This window comes from Lactuca virosa, chromosome 5, assembly GCF_052849685.1.
Source record: "Lactuca virosa cultivar CGN04683 chromosome 5, Lactuca_virosa_CGN04683_v6, whole genome shotgun sequence".
Lineage (NCBI taxonomy): Eukaryota > Viridiplantae > Streptophyta > Magnoliopsida > Asterales > Asteraceae > Lactuca > Lactuca virosa.
In genome coordinates this window covers 408040704-408063329 of record NC_136430.1, presented here as the reverse complement: position 1 = coordinate 408063329, position 22626 = coordinate 408040704, and the positions used below count along the sequence as shown (strand labels likewise).

The 22626-nt window shown below is 31.3% G+C and overlaps 1 protein-coding gene and 1 long non-coding RNA gene across 3 annotated transcripts; both read left to right on the top strand.

The window, feature by feature from the left end:
* Positions 1-6420: 6420 nt before the first annotated feature.
* On the top strand, positions 6421-8100 carry LOC145116357 (transcription factor ORG2-like). The gene is made up of 3 exons (XM_079052695.1): positions 6421-6973; positions 7090-7494; positions 7689-8100. Exons 1-3 carry the CDS (start codon positions 6632-6634, stop codon positions 7773-7775), a joined length of 834 nt encoding a protein of 277 aa, XP_078908821.1. The 5' UTR covers positions 6421-6631; the 3' UTR covers positions 7776-8100.
* A 1558-nt stretch (positions 8101-9658) lies between these two features.
* On the top strand, positions 9659-21199 carry LOC145117136 (uncharacterized). Of its 2 annotated transcripts, none has more exons than XR_013712509.1 (7): positions 9659-10037; positions 10491-10580; positions 10699-10775; positions 19701-19852; positions 19953-20020; positions 20329-20392; positions 20930-21199. It is a non-coding gene; the product is annotated as an uncharacterized LOC145117136 (long non-coding RNA). The 2 variants fall into 2 exon arrangements; XR_013712510.1 differs by lacking the exon at positions 9659-10037 and adding an exon at positions 10246-10297.
* Positions 21200-22626: the final 1427 nt, after the last annotated feature.

Below are 22626 nucleotides of genomic sequence, written 5' to 3'. Positions count from 1 at the left end.
AAGCAAAGAACAAAAAGATGAGGAATATAAAGGCAAGCTAAGCTAACGCTAACCGTAATGGGCTAAAGACAATAAGAGCCCAAAACATGTGTGCTTATATATATATATATATATATATATATATATATATATATATATATATATATATATATATATATATATAGAGAGAGAGAGAGAGAGAGATAGAGTGAGAGAGAGAAAATCAAGATCAAATAAGAATAAAATTTTTGGTAGGAAGATAAGAAATTTTGTATATACATGTATTTTTAGCAAAGAAACAAAATTAATCATTAGATGATTCACAAGAAAAAAATTCCCAAAAAAACACCTTCATGATTCATTTTTATGTAAATTAAGAAAAAATTCACTTTTATGACAATTTTAGTGAATATCAACAAAATTATCGTAAAAATGAACATCGAAATGTTTTTTTGAGATATTTTTATGAATCATTTTATTTTTTGATTCATCTAGTGATTCATTTGTTTTGTTTACCAAAAAAATATGCCGAAAAAAACTTCTTACATTCCCACCCCTACCTACAAAGATTTGTTATTGTGTTTTTGATTCATTAGTTTTCTCGTGTATATAATCACATGTGATTATATGTATCGAGTCACATGTGATTATATGTATCGAATCATATATGATTTATATGTTATTAAATACATATAATCACATGTGATTAAATACACGTGAAAAACTAGTGAATCGAGAATGCAAAAATGAATATTGTCCACGTAAATCATATGTGATTATATACATATAATTACACGTGATTATATGTATTTAATAAAATATTATTTACGTGGGCCGTATTTATTTTCGTGTTTTCGATTTAATAATTGGCATCATGTATTAAATCACATGTGATTATATGTATTTAATCTCATATGATTTACATGAAAAATATTTGTTTTCACGTGTTGATTCAATAGTTGTTCTTGTGTATTTAATCACATGTGATTATATTTATTTAATCACATATGATTCGTATGGAAAATATGTATTATTGTGTCTATTCAATAATTGTTCTAATATATTTAATCACATGTGATTATATATGTTTAATCACATATGATTTATGTGGACAAGATTCATTATTTCTTTCTCAATTCAATAGTTGTACTCATGTACTTAATCACATGTGATTTTATGTATCAAATTGCATATGATTTATATTGATATTATTCATGATTCAATATTTTTTTCTTATGTATTTAATCATATGTGATTGTATGTATTAATCACAAATGATTAATGTGGAAAAAGAAAAACTATTTAACCAAAAACGTGAAAATGAATCTTGTGTACAGAAATCATATGTGACTAAATGTACAATAACAACTATTGAACAAGAATGTGAAAGTGAATATTGTCCATATAAATCATATCTAATTAGATACACATAATCTCATGTAATTAAGCACACAAGAACAACAACTGAATCGAGAACGCGAAAATGAATATTTTCCACATAAATTCTATGTGATTAGATACATATAATCACATGTGATTATATGCATTTAATCACATATAATATATGTGGACAATATTTATCTTTGTGTTCTCGATTCAATAGTTGTTCTTGTGTATATAATCATATATGATTATATGTATCTAATCACATATCATTTATATAGACATCATTATTTTTTATCCGTATAAATCATATGTGACTAGATACATATATCACATATGATTATATGTATTTAATCACATAAGATTACAGTGGACAAAGAATAATTATTGAATCGAGAATGTGACAATGAATCTCATCCACATAAATCATATATGATTGGATACATATAATCACATGTGATTATATGTATTTAATCAGATATGATTTATGTAGACAATATTTATTTTTGCGGTTTCGACTGAATAATTGCTTTTTTGTAATTAATCACATGTGATTATATTTATATAATCACATATGATTTGAGGTGGACAAGATTCATTTTTTCCTTCTCGATTCAATAGTTGTTCTCATGTACTTAATCAGATAAGATTATACATATAATCACATGTGATAAAATACTTGAGAACAACTATTGAATCGACAAAGCAAAAATGAATTATGTCCACATAAATCATATGTGATTAGATTCATATAATCACATGTGATTATATGTATTTAATCACATATGATTAATTTGGATAAAGATTTGTTTTCGTGTTCTTGGTTCAATATTTGTTATCGTGTATATAATTACATGTGATTGTATGTATCTAATCACATATGATTTAAATAGACAATATTTATTTTTTCCAAATAAAATCATATGTGATTAGAAACATATAATTACATCTGATTAAATGTATTTAATCACATATGATTAAAGTGGAAAAAAACAATAATTGAATCGAGAACGCGAAAAAGAATCTTAGCCACATAAATCATATGTGATTAGATACACATAATCACATGTTATTAGGGTATCTGTGAACAATAACAAAAAAACAAGTAATGCCTATATAATAGGAGAGTTAGTACTCACCTCCTTGATCTTGAAAATTAGCTAGCATGAGCAAGATGAATCCTTTCCTTTCCGAGAACCTACACAAAATTTATAACATTATTTAGCTTGTGTTTGTTATATTAATCTTATAAAACTTATGTACATATTTCCTAATTTTCTCTTTGATTGTAGTCCTCTGTTTGCGATATGTTTTCTTACCTTTCAACCCATTATTAAATTTTGATAAAATTATATTGGTAAAGTTCCCCTTTTTATCTTGTCAGAAATATAAAGATCTCATTCTAATGATTTTTGGCTTATTTTATATTAAACTTACAAGTTGGTAACTTTTAGCTGTCACTTTCTGAAACACTCGAAACTCTTGGAATAAACTGTATCAATATACTAAGAATTACATCAGTCCCTTTATATGTTGGAAACTATACATCCATATCTAACTACAGGCTTTGGAATTTTGGCATTTGGAGTTCTGATGAATTTATTATGATTTTTTGAAGATAGTACATGAAATCTGTGACAGCATGGACCAGCCTGAGAAGATTGTGAATTTTACCCCTCAAGGATTTGGAATTTCGAAATGTGATTCAAAGTTTAAAGAAAGTAGACACACTACGATTTCCAGAAAACTAAGTCTCATGATTTTTAGATGTTCGTATTGACTTGCACGGATTTTAGAATTTGGAGGACAGATTTGGGAAAATTGATCATAATATCTTCTAAATCATTTTTGGTGTTCTATTAAGGAATTAATAGTTAAGCCTTAAGTTTATCATTTTTAACATGATTGTTGGTTACTTATTAGGCTATAGAGATGTGAAATTCAATTTAACCTAAGGGCCTTAATTTTTGGCTTAATAAGGGTTCAAAGTTAAGGATTTTCAAATAAAATGTCACTTTCATACTTATTAGGGGTTAAGTTGCCAACTTAACCCATTAAGCTCTTTAAGTCACCTCTTTCGAGTCCTACACATAAGCAAATTAAACAAAGATATCAAAATATGTTTAGGGAAACTATGCAAGAATATAAAATCCAGTTTAAAATCTCAACAACCAAACATTCAAGTTGTTGAATATGTTTGGGGAAATGAAGTCTAGTAAAAAAACAGAGGCAAATTAAACAGAGACATCAAAATGATGTTGTATCAGCAAAAAAACCATCAACAAGCACCTACAGACTGCAACAATAAATACACCACCTTATTCTTGATTTATTTGTGGAGGTTTTTTCATTGAGGCATTTCATCAAATACTTGGTGTTCATAAAAAATTTGTAAGCTGTCACAATGTCTGTGAGATTATATGAAACAAGATAGAAGTTAATTACCCCAAATGAAAGAGTAATGAAGCAACAATAACAAAAAGAATCACTAATCATCCAGCAAGTATGCATTTGACGTCATTCAGAACTCATAAGAACAAATATGTGTAAGGAATAGAGGACAATTACCAAATATATTCGACGCCTGCTCCAAAATAAGGAACCAAAAGATAATCGAGATTTGAAACCCTAGCAAAAAAACTCGTTGTATATTGAAGAATCACTTGACCAATACAATTCAGAAATCAAATCAATCGTTTGTTTGGCGAGGGGATCGTCTTCCAAAGAATAAATGGTGGTTATGAGACGAGATACGAGAATACGAGGATGAAAAGTTTGGAGATTATGGAGGAAAGGAGCTCGATGACAGTAGATGAAAGTGGTTTCCGATGAGGGGACAAGTGAGGCGGAGGGAGGTGCAGATAAGAAAATAGAAAAAAATAAATGAGTGGTTTAAATTTGTTCTCAATTGTTCTATATGGAAAACAAAAAGCCCTAAAAAAACCTTAAACATCATAAAACTACATAAAAAAAATACTTAGAGATCACAAAAAAAAATTTTAACATTATATATACAAAATTCGCAACTTTTTTAACAAATTTGGTGAAAAAATTTTTGGAAAAAAACCAAAAATAAAATAAAATAAAATAAATCGATTTTTTATTTTTTTTTCAGCGAAATTGTTAAAAACCTGCGATTTTTAGATGTGTAAACTCAAAAAAAAAAGTTTTGTGATCTCTTAGTATTTTTTTTATGTTTTTTTATGATTTTTAGCGTTTTTTTGTTTTCCATATAACTCTTTCCTATATATATATATATATATATATATATATATATATATATATATATATATATATATATATATATATATATATGTGTGTGTGTGTGTGTGTGTGTGTGTGTGTGTTTAATCCCAATTGTGTTAATTACGGTGAATGAAGGGCAAGTAACACACGACACACATGGTCAAGGTACCAAAAGAGAAACAAAATTGATCATGTCTCACAGGATCGATGTAATTGTGCCATGTACACGACAGAACTAGAAAGAGTGGTAATCATAGTAGGGTTTATAAAACATGAGGATCCAACTGAGTCGGTGTACCTCGGACTCCCGCCGTCATCATAGTAATAATGTCACCTGACAACGATTACATCCACAACTGAACAATCCACATAAACGACTAAGGTATCCATTGAATCATTATATGCTTTATCTCATGACTTTTAGCGCATGCTTGCAATGCCATTTTTATTTAAACTCCAACTTTGAATAATGAGGTTAAACTGCATTCGAGAAATTAATTAAAAGGTCTAATACTATTGAAGGGTTACCCCAGGTTTTATGTTGCATAGCACAAGTAATATATAAGAAAAATAGAACGTCTAACCTCAAAAATGATGATAGATGATAACCATTTTACTTCATATCGAAAACAAACAATGTTCAAAATGATGCACATTTTGTCATAATTCATTACACAGCTTTGTTAGGAATGAAAAACTAAAAGAATATAAAATTAAAGTCAAAATCGAGTGTTGGGTTGGGTTGCTCTGAGACAGTTGAAAAAATTTAATAAAATAACTTATAATAGATATCAGAGCAGTCAGCGTATATACTTGAAAATAATTAAATACTTAAACTAATAATAAATGGGCGTCAACTCCGCATAAACAAGTGTCAGGTCGAAACAAAACGCCAGAAGAAGAATGGGGATGGGTGCACTCCGAGAGTGAGGGTGAGTGTGGGAAAGCGAGGATACCACGTGCCATGCGAAACGTGGAGCGGAATCATGAATGGGAAGCCAACTTAGAGCGTGGGCATGGCACGAGCTCCACGGGAATCCTTTCGCTAATAGTGAACTCTAATATACTAATATTATTTCTCTCGATCATAAACACATATATACAGATACTTGCGCACAAATAGCAATGTTTTGACTATTTTGTATTGTAATTGACCTTATCTCTTCTAAAACAAGAATCTAATACAGCTAGATTTTTTGTAAAATAGCCTTAAATCTACAAATATTATATGCAAATTAATGCTAATATTTTATTCTGAGAAAAAAACTGAAAAAAAAAATGAGCTAAAGGTTAGGATTCAAAATGAAGAAATTTATTAATTACTAATGAAGATTACACATATTGTTCGTTAATTACCTTAGCCTTGAGCTTTTTATTTTGGGAAATATGGTTATAAGTACTACTTAACTGTTTCTATGCACTATACTCCTTAAATCGGAAAATTGAGATTACTTATTAGCTTATTGTATTTTAAAATTAAGAAACTTAGAGCTTATTATGGTTTGCAAAAAGGTAAGAAGTTGTTTTAAATATTCAATTCCAAACACCCCATACATTTAGAGGTTAATTTGATTGGTTAAAAAAGTTAAATAGTATTATTTTTTGTATTCTAACTAGAATATTGGTTTTTCCCAAAATGTTAAACCTTTTACAGTATCAATTAATATTAGATCTATAATTTTTTCCAATTGCAAAACTCTTTTGAAAATATATATATATATATATATATATATATATATATATATATATATATATATATATATATATATATATATATATATATATACTTTCATTACACAGATTCTTCTTTTTTTAGAACAGCATTTGTTATTCATCTAACTTACACCGATTCTTCTAATAATTTGTGGACAACTTTGATTCCTAGATGATGTGAAACTAGTTTTATAATGCAAAAAGAATTCACAGTACCATTGTATATATACGAAAATCCATCATCCTCTCCTTTTCATCAAACTTTCTGCACACAAGAAATATCCTTGAGATACAGAACAAAGAAAGAAAAATGCTGGCAGTATCCCCTTCTTTGTTTTCACCAACCTATGGATGGCCCTTGGAGGATCTCTTTGCCCAAAATCTTCAACATGATTTCCATGATATTTCTAGAGATGTTGAAACAAATTCATATCATTCCCTTCTTGATATTCGTAGAGATGATCAAATCCAGTATGATTTTGCACCAGAAAATTCCATTTCTTCTCAAGGAGCTGTAAATTGCAGTATTCGTGATCCTATGAAGGTCACCAAAAAGCTCAACCATAATACAAATGAAAGAGATCGTCGTCAGAAGATTAATAACTTGTATGGATTTCTTCGTTCAGTGCTGCCCATGTCAAGTGATCAAAAGGTACTTAAACCACTTACGTGTTTTTTTTAAGATGGAAATGTTCGTGATCGTATGATTTTTCCAATATTTTTAAGTACTTCCTGTTATAATGGAAATACACTTGTCATTTGCAACAGAAAAAGGTGAGCATCCCTGGCACCGTATCATGTGCGCTGAAATACTTACCTAAACTACAAACGGAAGTGGAGACATTGAGAAGAAAAAAAGACAGGCTTTTGTCTTGTTCCTCATCTACCAATCTTATTCGGGGAGATCATCTAGAGATCAGAAACCAATGTCCTAAAGAAGCTACAATTCAAAAAATATGTTCAGTCGTTGTGTCTGTGTGTGTCCTTGATGAGAAAGAAGTTGTGATCCAGTTGATTTCTTCAAATGTTCATATGAATAAGAACACTGGGATTGCCTTCTTGTCTATGGTTTTGGAATACTTAGAGGAGGAAGAAGATGGGATTTTTATGCTAAATGCAACTACCTCCAAGTGTCTTGGAGAAGAACGGTTCTTAAACACTCTTTACCTTCAGGTACATTCCCTTCTATTTTACAAATTCACTTTAACGTGTTAAGAGTGTACTATAGTAGTGAAGTTGGTAATTTAGTAACATTAACTGCCTCATCTTTCAAGATTTACTACTTGGATGAGGCATACTATATATATCATATTTGCAATTCTAGTATTGAATGGAAATGATAACAATTATCATATTGTCTTGAACAGGTGCAAGGCGATCTTCAAATAGAAGCTGAAAAGTTGAAAGAGAAGATCTGTTCTCTCTACCAACAATCACGTGAAGTTTTACTCTAACTATCACGTGTACGTTGCAAAAATATCTAACCAGAAATTCGAAGCCTGTAGTTATTTGTAACTTAATTAATCTGTGGTCAAGAAGACACTAAGAGTGTAATGTTATTCATGTAGATACTAGTATCAATGAGGAATGATAGATAGCAAGAACTTTTGTTACTTGAATTGTTTTGTAAACAGCATGCAGAATGTCGGTGTCCATAAGCATATATTATGGATAAGCGCGATTTGAATCATATATCTGCATAATTAATGATTGAGACTTCAAAGTGGATTTCATTCTAATGGTTGAAACATGATTTTTTTCAAAAGAAATTATTTTTTATCTTTTAGACACCAGCAAATATATATCATTTTTTAGAGAAATGAAGGACAAAGAGTGGAATTGTCGAAACGTTTAGGGGATTTAATTGAGATTTTTTGGATAAACAGAACAAACTCTCCTTATGTTATTTTCTATGGTTGTTTTCCAAAAATTAATATTGTACGTGCAAAAAATGCACATATGGCAGATTTCATTAGGGTTTTGGTTCTGTCTAAAGTGAGGACCGAGTAACTTGCCCTTTTCATATATATTATATATATTTACTATTTTTTCATTTATTTTAATAATTTATTATTATTAAATAAGACGTGGAGCACACCCCATCGCACCCTATCCCCTTGATAATCTTCTTCGTCTCTCCTCCCTTATAGCATAAATACCCAAACTCCTTAGCCTCTTGGAATCCCAGATAATATCTGATCAATACTTAGCTATAATTTAACTTACAGCACCACTTTAGTGGCAACTCAATCATACTATGACTGGAATTTTTAGTGAAAAATAAACAAAAGCAGTTTGAACGACTCCATGTTGATGCTATATATAGGTTGTCCCGACAACATGTTGAATGTCTTGCTGACATTTTTCTTCGCTTGAGGTTCTTTTTCTTGTAGTGTTTGCATTATTTTATAATATTAATTTTTCGAATATTCATTGTATTTTTTATGAAAGTTCACTTAAGAAATGAGACACCAAATTTCAAAGTCAATTCATGTCGAGCATACCTAGTTTAGATCAAAAGGGATTGTGTTCCTCTCAGCCATTCATTAATTTCAAGGTGTTTGTGCTTTCAGTTATGGTTGCAACAGTTAAAGTCATTGTTGCTACTAATTCACGTACAGACGTACGTGATATAAGGTTGGTGATAACCTCCTTTAATGAGCACTCCAGATTACACGTCGTAAAAGAGAGACGAACACTAGGTTAGAAAGTTATACGGAGGGATGGACTCCGGTATTACTCTCTGATGCCTAAATCAGTTATCGGTTTGAATTTCATGAGAATAAATTGCAAAAGCTCCATGTTTAGAAAAATGTTACCTTATCATCGTGCCTTCAAAGGCTTTTATAGGCATCTTTAGTTTCCCTGATACAAGGTTTTACCCGGTAACTTGCATTGACCGGGTAAAGGCAACTAGGTTGTATATATTGCTCTATATTTTTTATTGTCAGGATCTTGTACTTGTGTGACTTCTCAATATGTCTCATTTCCATCTTTTGTTCGTTGTGCATTGGTGTTGCCCTGCAGGTCAATTGGTTTGAACAGTTGTGCTTTGTAGTTCATTCGTCGAGCCGCTTATGGTCGGGTCGATGATAATATGATGGGTCAGACAGTTGTGCTTTGTTACTTATAAGTCGTCCTGGTGTGACCAAGTCGGTGTTAACCTGATGGGTCGGCCCGGGTACACCATTAGTAATTTTTATTATTTTTTATGAAGTCATAAAAATTCTATCGTTTAATTAAGCATTGTACTTTGGTTTTTTATTGGTTTTTTATTTTTCTCAAACTATCACCATTTAAAACATAAGATATGATCGCATGATCTCTATGGATTTGACATTGTTTATCCTTTCTACTTCAGCTTAGTGGGGCTATTTTTATTTTACAGAGAATCAAAGGCCGGCCTATGGGCATGGACAAGCTGGACAATCGCCCCGGGCCCTCAAATGCTAGAGAGCCCCATATTTATATCTGTTATGGGGCTATATTAGTGACATCTCATATTCTTTAAGCCTTACGGGCTATTTTTGGCCTAATATTATCACTTATCAGGTACCTAAATTTAAGAAGTGGGAGTGACATACTGCGTTTCGAGTTCCTTTTTCCAAGGCGCAAATTGCAACTTAATTTCTTCAATCTTCGCCTTCTCTTCAGCCTCGCCACAGAAAATCTAAACAACACCATCCTTCATCTATTCCGATGCCAACACCCTAACGGTTAGTTGTCGATTCTCCTTCTTCTATTTCTATTTCTAGTTCAAGTTAATCAGTTAGACAAATCTTCAATCTCCACTTTTCTGAATTTTGATTTTCTGAATTTGCCGATTACACAATGCTCATTCTTTCTCTTTTAATTTCTGATTTCATTTTTATGAAATAGTTGATTCTCTTTCAATCTTTCTGAATTGTTTTCGTGATTTCGTCTGTAGTTTGAAATAGAGTATAGTACTTTCTCAGAATCGGAAGTTTTTATCCGTGTAAGTCTAATTTTTGAATATGTGAACTCGTTTTATTAGGAATCTGCAATGGAATATGATTTAGCTTAAATAAACTTCTATGATGTCGATTTTGTTATGAATCATTGTTCATTGAAATAAATTTTGTGATTTTGATTTTTGTATGATGCATTGCTTAATTCGATTTATCTTTTTAACTGTTTTTTATCTTCAGATTTGAGATTTCTTATTTCTGTTTTGGGCTGCTCAAGGATCATTAACAGCCAAGACTAAGATTCTAAGAGAGCAGCTAAGCATGTTAAAGGTAGTCTCTTTTCAAAAAAAATATTAATCTATTTTTTGTGATTTTGCTTAATTTAAAATTTCTGAATTTTAAAGATGATTTTGTTTTAATTTGAAATCTCTATTTTTTTAATCTTTAGATTTCTTGTTGTTTTGGGCTCAAACAATTGGGGATATAAACAACCAAGACAAAGTTACTGTTGAGCAGCCACATCAGGTAGTCTCTTTTCCTTTTATTTTGTTAATCTATATTTTTATGGATTTGTGTGATTGAATGTTGATATATTATCTTGATTGTTATTTGTTAAAGATGTCTCCTACAAAATATATCTCGAAGTGAAAAACAAAAAAAAATTGAATAATTTAATGATGCTAAAAAAGGATCTATGAATAAGTTTGTAAAAAAGTTAAATTCTTCTAATGTACAAGATAATGTTACATATGAAAATGTTTTAGATGATAAAGTCATACATGAAAATGTTTCAAATGAAAATATCAATATTGATGATGAAATTATTAATGTAAAGATGTTAATGTCACTCATGAAAATGTTAATATTACAACTGAGAATGAAAATGAAAATTCCATAAATGGTAACAATGACCAATTTATTATGCCTTTAGATATATATGATCCTAGTAATTGGGATGATCTTGATAATAACTTTAGAGATATTTTGATTGAAAATGTGCCATTAAGATAATCAAATTTTGTGTTTCTTAAAGATAATCTATCTAGACAATTTTATTATGCTTCTTATACTAAAAAGTTAAGTAATAATGAGACAAGTGACCGAAAATGGCTAATTTACTCAAAACAAGTTTGATAGAGTGTTTTATTTTATTGTAAATTGTTTAAACCTAATAATTATGTTAATAATATTTCTTTAGCGAATAATGGATTTAATGATTGTAAACATCTATTTGATAGACTTAAAGAACATGAAATAGTTTCCAACATCTTTTTTTGTATAGATTCTTGGGATGAACTAAAAGCATGATTGGATAATAATAAAAGATTGATAATAATTTACAAAAAAAAAATAAATAAATAAAATAAATGAAAAAGAATGTTGGAGTCATGTTTTAAAAAACATAATTGATGTCATCAAATATTTGGCAAAATACAATTTGGCTTTTCGAGGTCGTAACGAAAAACTTTTTCAGGATTCTAATGGTAATTTTTTGGGAGAAATTCAGGTGATGGAGAATTTGATGTTGTAATGCCAGAGCATGTTAGACACATAGAAAATCATCATACTCATCTTTATTATTTACTGCACAAAATTCAAAATGAAATAATTTCTATTTTATCTAAGAATGATAGAAATTCTATAATTAATATTATAAAAGAATCAAAATATTTTTCCTTTATCCTTGATTGTACCCCCTGATTTAGCCATCAAGAACAAAATGACTATAGTTATTTGATGTGTGAATATGTCTAATAATAAAATAAAAGTTGAAGAATTTTCTTTAGAACTTTTGAAGGTAGAAAATACATTAGGTTTAGGACTTTTTAATAAAGTTATTAAATGCAATTAAATCATATGGTCTTAATATTGATGATATAAGAGGACAAGGTTATGATAATGGTTCTAACATGGAAGGAAAACACCAAGGAGTTCAAAAACGATTACTTGAAATTAATCTGAAAGCATTGTTTATGCCATGTGTTTGTCATAGTCGTAACCTCATGGTTAGTGATATGGCTCATTCTTGTTCTAAAGCTATTTCTTTTTTTTTTTGGAGTTTTGCAATGCATTTTTGAATTATTTTCGAGTTCAACCTAACGATGATCAATATTACTTGATAAAGTCCCTAACTTAACGGTAAAATCTTTATCTAATACGCGTTGGGAGACTCGAATAAAAAGTATCAAAGCCATTAATTAGGTTGCAAGCTCCTCATATAAGGGATGCCTTGATAGAATTATGTTTATCATGTTATAATGCAAAGTCTAAAAGTGAAGCTGAAAGTTTAGTTCATGTGTCACACCCTCGGCCGACGGCGGAAACGTCGGGTTGTGACGTAAGGATATGGATCGAGGCAAATAGATATATTGAACAATACACAGAAATATAACACAAACAATACTTTTATTCATTATAATTTATACGGGGTTACGTTGTTTGGTCGATCAAGCACACATCTTAAACATAACTACAAAATAAACAAACAAAAATAAACTCCAGCAAGCTTCCTTGACAACATCATCCTCAATACAGCTATCCTCCACACTCATCTTCCTGAGAATTTATGTATTTTGAAAACGTGAACATAATGTTGGTGAATTCACAGGTTTTTATAGTTTTCTGCTTTATTCGATTGTTTTAATTAAGAATCATTTTTCTTTTAGAAAAACTTTTCTTTCTTTTTTAAGACATTTTACCAATCCTAACTTAAATACTTTCTAGGATATTTTACTAATCCTAATTTATTATAACATATTTTAGGATATTTTATTAATAATAATCTATTATATTAACTACTCGAAGGCATCCCTTTAGGTAGTCGGTTCCTTAAAGTTTTCTGGTTGTATTACGATGAGCCCCATTATCGACGTTGTAGACTAATAATTTTTCCACGCAGGACGCTTCAATGGACATTGAATAATACTTGTATATAATAAAGAAAGTTATTTTGTCATGATTGTAGCTAGTAGCAATTGCAGGTGGGGGTTGTAACGCCCGCGTTTCTTGCTTGACATCATTATAAAATTTGTATTTACGTTGGTCAACGATTGTAACCTTTTAAGAATAAGTGAAAGATAATTATTCAAGTATATGCTATATGCATGGATATTTGACAAATATTATATGTATATAGTATTTGTGTAAAAAAAAATTATTTAAAAAAAAGCCCTTAATAAATATGGCTAAAACAAACGTTAAAAATAAAAAGATTATTCCTAAATAATCTTAACGAAAATTGTAACGGCCGTAAAATCTCAAACTATATAATACGTATTTGGTCTAAATACATTAAAATGTGAACCCAAGTGGTGAAACGACATTTTTGTTTTATACCCGTTTTTTCAAAAATAATTCGAAATATATTTTATAACGGTAGTTATCAATTATTAAAATTAAACAGATCAAACGATAACATCTATTATATATCGGTTATATTTCGTATTACGATATAGTATTGCTTAAGATTTTATCAATACACATAGCTCACGGTTATTATTATTATTGATATTGATTGTTTTTCCTTAAGAAACAAAGGAGGTAAACAAAATTACCTATTTATAAAAATACAAGTAAAATAGATGGCGATTATCACTTTAAATCATATATATATATATATATATATATATATATATATATATATATATATATGTGTGTGTGTGTGTGTGTGTGTGTTATTAATTAAGCGTAATTAATGTAACTATAAATCAAACCAAACTAGTAAACTTTGATAAGAACTTTAATTGAGAAGAAATGATATTTAGAGAGAATATGAAATTTATCTCTTATAACTTTTGGTGTGTTTCATTCTTTACAATGGAGGGGTATTTATACTACAAATTTTACTAACATATAATTGTAACTAGTTAGAAATGTTGACAAATTTACCATGCACCAATTATTATGTCATCCACCAATTATTTTCAACACCACCAATTATTTACAACACTCCCCCTTGGATGACATCATTTTAGCATTCAACTTTGACGTACTGCGTCATTAAAAACCTTGCTAAAGAAAACCCAGTGGGAAAAAAACTTTAGCGAAGGGAAAAAGAGTGCAGTGTATTGTTGACTCCCCCTTATTTAGACATCCGTCACATTATATTCTATGCACATGTCGCATTCCGATGCCATGGACATGTTTCCTGAAGATTGCAGTAGGAAGTGCCTTCGTAAAAAGGTCTGCTGCATTGTTACTGGATTGAACATATTTGATTTCAACTTGATGGTTCTTTATAAGCTCTTGAGTGTACTAAAAAAAACTTTGGAGGTATATGTTTTGTCCTGTCGCTCTTGATATATCCCTCTTTCATTTGAGCGACACATGCTGAGTTATCTTCATAAATTAAAGTTGGACATATATCATTTTCAAGTCCACATGAAGTTAAAACTAGTTGTGTCATCGATCTTAACCATGTACATTCTCTACTAGCTTCATTTAGTGCAATTACTTCAGCATGATTTGAGGATGTGGCAACAAGTGTTTGCTTTTGAGAACGCCAGGAAATTGCAGTACCTCCATTCATGAATACATATCCAGTTTGAGATCTAGCTTTATGAGGATCAGACAAATAACCTGCATCTGCATAACCAATCAAGCCTTGTTTTGAATTGTTAGGGTAAAATAACCCTAAATCACTAGTTCCTCGAAGGTATCGAAAAATATGTTTGATTCCATTCGAATGTCTTTTTGTTGGGGCTGAACTAAATCTTGCTAGCAAGTTTACAGCGAAAGAAATGTCAGGTCTAGTACAGTTGGTAAGATACATAAGAGCTCCAATTGCATTTAGATATGGTACTTCTGAACCAAGGACTTCTTCATTTTCTTCGCATGGACGAAATGGATCCTTGTCAATATTTAATGATCTAACAACCATTAGAGTGCTTAAAGGATTTGCATTTTCCATATTGAAACGTTTCAAGACTCTTTCTGTGTAATTTGATTGATGCACAAGTATTCCGTTAGGCATATGCTCAATCTGTAAACCAAGACAATATTTGGTTTTTCCAAGATCTTTCATTTCAAATTCTTTCTTTAAAAGTTCAATCACTTCAAGGATTTCTTTATTCGTTCCAATGATGTTTAGATCATCAACATAGACTGCTATGATCACATATCCAGATGTTGTTTTCTTAATAAATACACATGGACAAATAGTGTTATTTTTATAACCTTTACTTGTCAAATAATCGCTTAAACGATTGTACCACATGCGCCCAGATTGTTTTAACCCATACAAAGATCTTTGTAATTTTATAGAATACATTTCTTTGGGTTTTGCACTTAACGCTTCAGTCATTTTAAATCCTTCAGGAATTTTCATATAGATATCACTATCAAGTGATCCATACAAGTAAGCTGTAACATCCATAAGACGCATCTCTAAATTTTTAGATACTGCCAAGCTGATTAAATATCTGAAAGTGGTTGCATCCATTACCGGTGAATAAGTTTCTTCATAATCAATTCCAGGTCTTTGAGAGAAACCTTGAGCAACAAGCCTGACCTTGTATCTTATAATTTCGTCTTTCTCATTTCTTTTTCGTACGAAGATCCATATATATCCTAATGGTTTCACAACTTCAGGTGTGAGGATAATGTTCCCAAAAACTTTTCTCTTGTTAAGAGAATTTAATTCAACTTGTATAGCTTCCTTCCATTTAGCCCAATCATTTCTTCTTTGACATTCAATGACAGATTGTGGTTCGGGATCATCATTCATAATATCACATGCAACTGAATAAGAAAATATTGCACCTATATTGTCAGCTTCATTTTGGTCACATATTCTATTTGTCTGACCATAATTTAATGCATCATCCTCCTTTCCTAGGGGAATTTGAATAATTCGTTTTTCTCCAGGAACACTTTCATCGTGATCTAGTGCATTTTCTGCTCCTCTTCTTTTTCGTGGGTTCTTATCCTTAGAACCAAATGGCCTTCCACGCTTCAGGCGTGTTTTGGACTCTTGAGTGACTTTATCATCAGATTGTCCATGTGGAATGTCAATTCGAGCTGGAACATTGATAGCTGGTATATATGATTTAGTCACCCTTTTTGTGTCAGTAAATGCATCAGGTAATTGATTTTCCATTTCTTGGAAATGCATTATCTTTTGAACTTCCATGTCACATTGCTTTGTGCGAGGGTCAAGATATGATAAAGTAGGCTCATGCCATGACACATCCTTTTCCAGAATCTTCTTTTCTCCACCTAATGATGGGAAATTTGCCTCATCAAATTGACAATCTGCTAGGCGTGCTGTGAAAAGATCACCTGTTAATGGTTCAAGATATCTTATAATAGAGATTGACTCATAACCAACATATATTCCCAACCTTCTTTGAGGACCCATCTTTGTCCGTTGAGGTGGTGCAATAGGGACATATACTGCACACCCAAATATTCTCAAATGGGATATATTTGGCTCTTGACCGAAAGCAAGTTGTAGTGGAGAATATACATGATATGAACTTGGTCTTATGCGTATCAATGATCCAGCATGTAAGATTGCATGGCCCCAAACAGAAACAGGAAGTTTGGTCCTCATTATCAATGGTCTAGCTATTAGCTGGAGACGTTTAATCAGTGATTCAGCTAAACTATTTTGTGTGTGTACATGAGCAACTGGATGCTCAACAACAATTCCTACAGACATACAATAGTCATTAAATGCTTGTGAAGTAAATTCACCAGCATTATCAAGTCTCACTCTTTTGATAGTATAATCAGGGAAATGTGTCCTTAATTTAATAATTTGGGCAAGAAACTTTGCAAATGCCATATTACGAGTTGATAATAGGCAAACATGAGACCATTTGCTGGATTCATCTATTAAGACCATAAAGTATCTAAATGGTCCAGATGGTGGGTGAATCGGTCTACATATATCACCTTGAATTCTTTCTAAAATCTAGGTGACTCCCTTTCAACTTTCATTGGAGAATGTTTTATAATTAACTTTCCAAGGGAACAAGATGCACATGGTTTTATGCTATTGGATTGAGGAAACTTTTGGTCCTTCAATGGATGTCCGTGTGTATTCTCAATTATCCTTCGCATCATTGTTAATCCTGGGTGGCCCAACCTATCATGCCATAAACTGAATGTCCCAGGATCACAATGTTTTCCTTCTACTACCATATTTGATTCAATCATATGTATATATGTATAATGCAGACCAGAATCAAGTGTTGGTAGTTTTTCAAGCACATGGTTTTTGTCTATAATATACATATATTTCTTATTTTCAATGGTCACAGTTTTTGTGTCATAACCTTTGAAATATATGTCATTGAAACTTAATAAGTTTCTATTAGACTTTGGAGAAAATAAGGCATTTTCTATACAAAAGCTTGTACCATTTGGTAATATAAAATGGGCTTTCCCGGTTCCCTCTATCAAGTCTGCAGGACCTGATATTGTATGTATGATTGTTTTTGTTGGTACTAATTCTGAAAAATATTTCTTTGATTTCAGAATAGTATGTGTACTACCACTATCTGCTATACAAAGATCTCCAATCTTTTGTGCTCCAGTTGGACTCATATTAAACTTCACATATAAAAGGAATAATAAGTGAATAAACATAATCATAATTATTATTAAAAAGAAAGCTCATTTATTGTAGGAAAGACATTACATGAAAAACAAACGAAGGAAAAACAGTTTTACTAGAACAATAATAGATTTTTTTTTTAGTTTATGTCTTCCATGTCATTGCAGAAATCATCAACATTTAGTGGAGTGAATTCAACATTATCAATGAGGTTTGCTTATTTTCCTTTTCCTTTAATGGACTCTTGATAAAGTTGACAAAGATGTGCAGGTGTGCGACAGGTCCTTGACCAATGGTCTGTGCTACCACATCTATAACATGAACCATCAGATTTTTGTGATGTCCCAGTGTCATGCCTTGCCACTTTGGCCTTATCTTGTGTGTGGACATTGTTTCTTTGTGAATATTGGTAATTATTTCTTTTCTGGCCACGACCACAATTATTACCTTGTCCACGACCAGAATTATGGTTCTGATTATGGCTTTGGTTTCGATTAAAATAGCCATGGCCTCGCCCTCGACCACGACCTCTCCCTCGTCCACGTGTATTGTTTCGATGACCATCAATATTGCTTCAGCAAGTGCTACTGATCCCGTTGGACGAGATTCATGGTTTTTCATTAAGAGTTCATTGTTTTGCTCTGCAACGAGCAGACATGCATTCAGTTCAGAATATCTTGTGAACTTTTGCATCCGATATTGTTGCATCAAAGTAATGTTTGTTGCATGAAATGTTGAGTAAGTTTTCTCCAACGTATCTTCATCAGTAACCTCTTGTCCACAATACTTGAGTTGTGAACATATTCTGAACAAAGTTGAGTTGTATTCATTTACTTTCTTGAAGTCTTGAAACCTTAGTGTTCTCCATTCATCTCTAGCATTTGGAAGTATAACTTCCTTTTGATGATCAAATCTTTCTTTCAAAAGATTCCAGAGAATACTTGGATCAGTAACATCAAGATATTCAAATCTCAACATTTCATCAATATGCTTACGAAGGAAAACTTGTGCTTTTGCTTTGTCTTGTGTCAAGCAATTATTAAATTCATATATAGTATTTGAGATACCCATGGATTCAAGATGCATTTTTACATCTATCATCCATGACACATAGTTTTTCCCACTAACTTCAAGTGTTGCAAACTCGAGCTTTGCAATGTTGGACATAATGTAACTTGATTAAGATAGATGTGATTTTCCACTTGTTTAATAACCTTGATTAGAGCTTTCGTGCTGATAACGTGTTACGAATTAAGCGTAATTAGTAACTATAAATCAAACCAAACTAGTAAACTTTGATAAGAACTTTAATTGAGAAGAAATGATATTTAGAGAGAATATGAAATTTATATCTCTTATAACTTTTGGTGTGTTTCGTTCTTTACAATGGAGGGGTATTTATACTACAAATTTTACTAACATATAATTGTAACTAGTTAGAAATGTTGACAAATTTACCATGCACCAATTATTATGTCATCCACTAATTATTTACAACACCACCAATTATTTACAACAATATATATATATATATATATATATATATATATATATATATATATATATATATATATATATATATATATATATATAGAGAGAGAGAGAGAGAAATAGAGATAGGTTCAAATGTTTCTAGCAAATATTGTGTGCCTAAATGCTCCAATCAGAATTTAGGAAAAAAGAAATCATTAATTAAATAATAAGGGGTAGCTTAGTCATTTTACCTTTATAAACCAAAAATAAATGTTGTATATTTGGAAAATCATTAAATGAATATCACAGATATCCTTTTTAAATCGTTGTTTCATCTCACTAACCCTAATCCCTGCTCTTTTCTTTTTTCTCTCGCTCTATCTTCTCGCCCTTCACGATCCGTTTCTTTAATCAAGGATTTGAAGGGAGAGAAAATTACACTCGCAGAAGGATCGGTAATGGCGAAGGGCATGAGTTCGGCGGCCATGCAAGCAGAACAACTTAAGCAAGATGGAAACCTCTATTCAAGAAGAATCGGTTGAGAGCCGCCATCGATGCTTATAACGAGGTATTCTTACAATTGGATTTGTTTTAAACCCGATCATTTTGTGACCGTGATCTATTTGATGACATGCTGCTTTCTTCCTCTTGGTTTTTCAAATTTCCAGGCGATCACTTTGTGCCCTGATGTTCCCGTTTATTGGACGAATCGGGCTTTATGTCATTGCAAGCGCAAGTATGTATCACATATACTTTCTTCATATAAAGGTTTTTATGTGTCATTTAGGGTTTGTTGTTCGACTCCAATAGTAAGAAACAGTCACGCAGTCAAACCTATACTTCCTAAATGCAAATTGAAATGAATATTGCTACTAAAAGTATAGAAGTCATGTCAGTTTTGGAGTGATGATGACCACGTTTGACATCAATAGTCAAACTACAACTTCATTTTGGAAGGGATGGAGGGAGGGAGTGATAGGCTTTGCTGTAAATTTCCAATAATGACTAACTTTGTATTTGTGTATTACGGTTTCTTGTGTATAGTGATTAGGCAAGAGTTGAAGAGGACTATCTGAAGGCTGTTCAGCTTGATCATAAATCTGTCAAGGTCTAGTCTTGATTTTTTTTTCATGCACATATACATAATACACTAATCACTTGCTTAGTGTTTCTTTTCTTTTTCTGTTTTGTAACCCTTCATTTTATGTTGGTGACATCTCATTTGAGGATTGCAGGCAGCTAATTCCTTTTATTAAATCTATACATGCAAACCCTTTATATCGTGTGTCTGATTTATCCATGGCCTTAAACAAGCCAACATATACATGACATTGATAATTCTATCTGAGAAATGTATTTAACATAAGAAAAATATGATTAACATAAGGAAACATTGTTTTTGAGCTCTATACATAAATTAGTATACATGAATTGAAGTTGCTCCTAACTAGATTGAGCACCATCTTGTTGTCATCCTTTCAAGATCACTGGAGGACTCAATGTTTTGTTCGTTGGGTATATTCTTGATAATACAAATTCTTTAAGAATATTCATAACCATTCTGCAAGAATAGTTTATTCTGTAAGAATATTATTGCTGTATTCTGATAGAATTATAGTTAATTAGTTATATGTTTAATGTGTAGTTGTTACGGGTGTATCACTACAAAATATTTGGCAATGAATTTGTGATAGAAATGGCTTGAAGAATGGCTTGAAGACCTGATGGGAAAGGCTCCTTGTATAAAATCATTCTCATACAATACAATTCTGACAGAATGCCAATCTCATAAAATGTCAATCTCATAGAATGCTAGCATATTTTGAAGTGGCTTAGAGGTCAAACATACACAAGACATCTAGAAACGAAACAAGAAAGTGAATGAGGATTCTGTTAAGAATGTCGATATTTTTTTGCAAGAGATTTCAAGAATGAATGTAGTTTATGTTCATAGTTGTATTCTTTAAGAATGAATGTACTTACTTATTCTAAACTATTAAACTTCGTCTTATATAAAATTTGTATTCATTAAAAATTATTGGTCTTGATAATATGTTTTTATAATATTATATTTATAGTTGTATACCATTCTGACAGAATTACAGAATATCATTCTAACAAAATAACATTCTGATACAATAAAAGCGGGTTATGTTTACAAATTACGTTTGAAATTGAATTAATTTGAAAAAAAATCAGATTTTTTAGATCAAAATCATTAATTATCCCATAAATCTCGATTTTTCCTTTTTTAAATTTGTCTCGGTTGACTAAAATGCCCTTATGCTAAAATTTGTGTGATTATATGGTACATATTACCCTATTGTACTATCATAGACCCTCAGATCATGACCTTTTGATTATATTCCATCCGATGGTCCAGATCTGTGCATTCTGGCACACAATAGTTACTAGAAACAAAATAACCTAACCATATATATATATATATATATATATATATATATATATATATATATATATATATATATGAAGAGTTGATAACTCTTTAGATCGATTAGATCATTAACAGGTAAAACAATAAGAATGATAAATACTGGAACACTCAATGAATCAATCCGTATGTCGAATGACTAAAATATAGTCACACCTCAGAAAAGCTCGACTAAGAACTTCCTCTGTGGAGGTGTGCTAGGGTTTACAATACAATCAATGAGATAATAATGAAAAGCGTAAATGACAAGGATGCATGCATGCATCTTATATACTAAACCCTAGAAAGAAAAACACGGTTAGATAGGCCCAAACCGCGAGTACAAAACGGACCAAACTACTAAGCCCAACGGCGCAACACTTTTAAACCCAACAATCTCCCCCTTTGCGCCAATTGAGGCGAGAGACTATTTCGGTTGAGCAGCAGTGGTCTTCTTTACAGTCTTGAATAACTTCGGTACAATGGCTAGAAGAGTATGACTGAAATCAATGTACCACCAAAGCATATCTGTGAAAATCTTCTTATCTGCTTCTTCATTCTGTTTACACTTGTGGATTATGTCCAAAATATGCTCCAGGCAAGTCGTGGAAAACAAGTGTTTATCATCAAGATAGAACACAAACTTCTGACCTTCTGCCCATGTAAACATAACAACACGATACTTAGAATCAATCCTTACCATCTGCATTTTGGAAGCATCGCATGATGTCCCAATGGGTTTGACAGTTGGCCTTTTTCTCAAAACAAGAGCAATTTCCTTATCCATCTTAGCAACCTCATGAATATAAGAAGCTAGCATTCTCTTGATATGATCAATGATGGGCTCGTACTGCTGTGGATCGGAAAGCAGAATGTTGTTCAAAAGAATCCAATCATGAGGATTCAGGTTT

What these genes read in the sequence shown, in the direction of transcription:
- LOC145116357 (XM_079052695.1), top strand. Translation starts at nt 6,632, where the DNA reads ATGCTGGCAGTATCCCCTTCTTTGTTTTCACCAACCTATGGATGGCCC. An exon ending in CCATGTCAAGTGATCAAAAG is followed by an intron (nt 6,974 to 7,089) that starts GTACTTAAACCA and finishes CATTTGCAACAG; the next exon opens with AAAAAGGTGAGCATCCCTGG. An exon ending in TAAACACTCTTTACCTTCAG is followed by an intron (nt 7,495 to 7,688) that starts GTACATTCCCTT and finishes TGTCTTGAACAG; the next exon opens with GTGCAAGGCGATCTTCAAAT.